This window comes from Salvelinus alpinus, chromosome 24 (genome assembly GCF_045679555.1).
Source record: "Salvelinus alpinus chromosome 24, SLU_Salpinus.1, whole genome shotgun sequence".
Classification (NCBI taxonomy): Eukaryota; Metazoa; Chordata; class Actinopteri; order Salmoniformes; family Salmonidae; genus Salvelinus; species Salvelinus alpinus.
Genome location: NC_092109.1, coordinates 27,081,975 through 27,084,412, shown reverse-complemented (window position 1 = coordinate 27,084,412; position 2,438 = coordinate 27,081,975). Strand labels below are relative to the sequence as shown.

General features: G+C 48.3%; 1 protein-coding gene across 1 annotated transcript; it reads left to right on the top strand.

Moving 5' to 3' along the window:
- Window positions 1–385: 385 nt before the first annotated feature.
- Window positions 386–2,170, top strand: ugt5g2 (UDP glucuronosyltransferase 5 family, polypeptide G2). Its single transcript, XM_071363273.1, has one exon. It carries the CDS (start codon window positions 389–391, stop codon window positions 2,150–2,152), a length of 1,764 nt encoding a protein of 587 aa, XP_071219374.1. The 5' UTR covers window positions 386–388; the 3' UTR covers window positions 2,153–2,170.
- The last annotated feature ends 268 nt before the right edge of the window (window positions 2,171–2,438 follow it).

The window sequence follows — 2,438 nt, the reverse complement described above, 5'->3', positions numbered from 1 at the left end:
TCTCATTTTAAAGAGGTCTTGATACGCAGAGTAAAATTAATGTCAGACATTAACATCATTGAGATTAAAAATAAAATGTCTCCTCTGAGCTCGTAGTGGCGAATACTTATTAATCACCGGCCTCAATCAGACAGTATCACACAGAACAGGAATAAAAATTGAATCATCACAAAATTCAAAATATAGTAAATTCTCATTTGTGGAAAATATATAATTCCAAGTTTACAGTAATTGTACTGTACATGAATATAAACTCTATGCATTACATTATTTCTTATATTCATTTTTGTTTTTGTGTTGCTATTGTAAAAATGGATACCATTTTGTATAGATTTTTGACATTTCCGTTTCCCATGACAATGATCTTGTTTCTGTGAAGGTGAGAGAAATGTCTGAGCGTGTGCAGAGATCTCTGGTTCTGCCCACCTTTGTCTGGCTCCTCCTCCCATTGATGCTCCTCCTCCTCACACTGCCCCTTGGTTGCCATGGCAGCAGGATCCTGGTGTTCCCTATAGATGGCAGCCACTGGGTCAACATGGAGGTGTTGGTGAAGGAGCTCCATGGGCGTAGTCACCAGATGACTGTGATACGACAGGCTGACAGCTGGTTCGTCAGGGAGCGTTCACCACACTACACCTCAGTCACGGTAAAGCTGGGGGTTACAACGTTCGACCTGAGCTTTTTTGAGCAGGCGGTGCGTAATGTCCTGGAGGGACGCAGGAAAGGCCTGGTGATGGGCAGCCTGGTCCAGATCAGAGAGCTGGTGTCCATTCTGAGAGCTGCCCACAGCTCCACCCGCACCATGCTCTCCATTATGCTGGAGGACTGGGCCCTGATGACACAGCTCAAGGACTCGCGCTTTGATCTCATGCTCACGGACCCCGGCATGCCTGCTGGTATCATCATAGCACATTACCTCAACCTGACCATGGTCTACAATGTGCGCTGGATGAGCTTTGGAGAGGGCCATTTCTCCATAGCCCCCTCTCCTATCTCGTATGTGCCTGTACCAGGCTCTGGGCTCACTGACAACATGGGTCTCCTCCAGAGGACACAAAATCTCATACATTACATCATCAACCTCCTCCAGGAGCGCCTGTTGGTGCTACCCATTTACAGTGACATACTGGATCAGCATTTCCCCCTAGGGACTAACCTGCTATCCTTGCAGCAGTCAGCTGACATGTGGCTGATGAGGGTGGACTTTGTATTTGAGTTCCCGCGGCCCACTATGCCTAATGTGGTCTACATAGGGGGGTTCCAGTGTCGACCGGCCAAGCCACTGCCTGGGGAGCTGGAGGCCTTCATGCAGAGCTCTGGGGAGCAGGGGGTGGTGGTGATGTCCCTGGGCACCCTAATCTCTGCTCTGCCTAAGGAGGTGACTGAGGCTGTTGCTGCCGCCTTTGCCCAACTGCCACAGAAGGTTGTATGGAGGTTAATGGGGAAAAGACCATCCTCTCTAGGGAACAACACCCTTCTGCTGGACTGGCTTCCCCAGAACGACCTCCTGGGCCACCCAAAGACCCGAGCCTTCGTGGCCCACGGAGGCACCAACGGTATCTATGAGGCCATCTACCATGGTGTCCCTGTGCTGGGCCTGCCTCTGCTGTTTGACCAGCAGGACAACCTGGTGCGTCTGCAAGCCAAGGGAGCGGCCCAGGTGCTGGATGCAGCCACACTCACGGAATGGGAGTTCCTGGAGGCGTTGCAGGACATCCTGAAGAACCCTTCTTACCAGCGCAGCATGAAGAGACTGTCCAGCCTACACAGAGACCAGCCTCTGCATCCACTGGATCGTGCAGTCTTCTGGGTTGAGTATGTGATCAGGAACAAAGGAGCATCCCACCTCCGTACTGAGGCCTACAGCATGCCCTGGTACTCATACTACAGCCTGGATGTGGTGGTCTTACTACTGACCATCCCACTGGGCTCTGTAGGGGCTCTGTTCTCCTTTGTCAGAGTGCTACTCAAACAAAGGTCCAAGAAGACAATGCCCCATTTAGGGAACACAAAGATAGAGAACAGCGCTAAACCAGACTCAAAAAGAGTGGGAAACATACCTCAACTAGATAAAAAGAAAACAGAGAAAATGTCCCATGCAGATAAGAAGAAAACAGAGAAAACCCAGACAGTGAAGAGCAAAGGTAAATAAACCGGGAGACCTGCTGGTCCAAACAGAATAAGTTGTACTGTATTTCTTACTCACAATTCGGTGTGGATCATATGCAAATGGTAAACAATACTGGTACATAATACAGGTTGTTTAGTACATTGTCCTATACATTTGTTTTCTGTCACATACATTTGTTTGCTGTCACATACAGTATATGTTTGCTGAAAGAAAGCTTACTTCGTTAGTGATGAAATACCGGTCTAAAAAGTATGGAGCAGCATGAAACATGCTGAAAATGAAATTGTCTAGTATTATTTTGTCAATA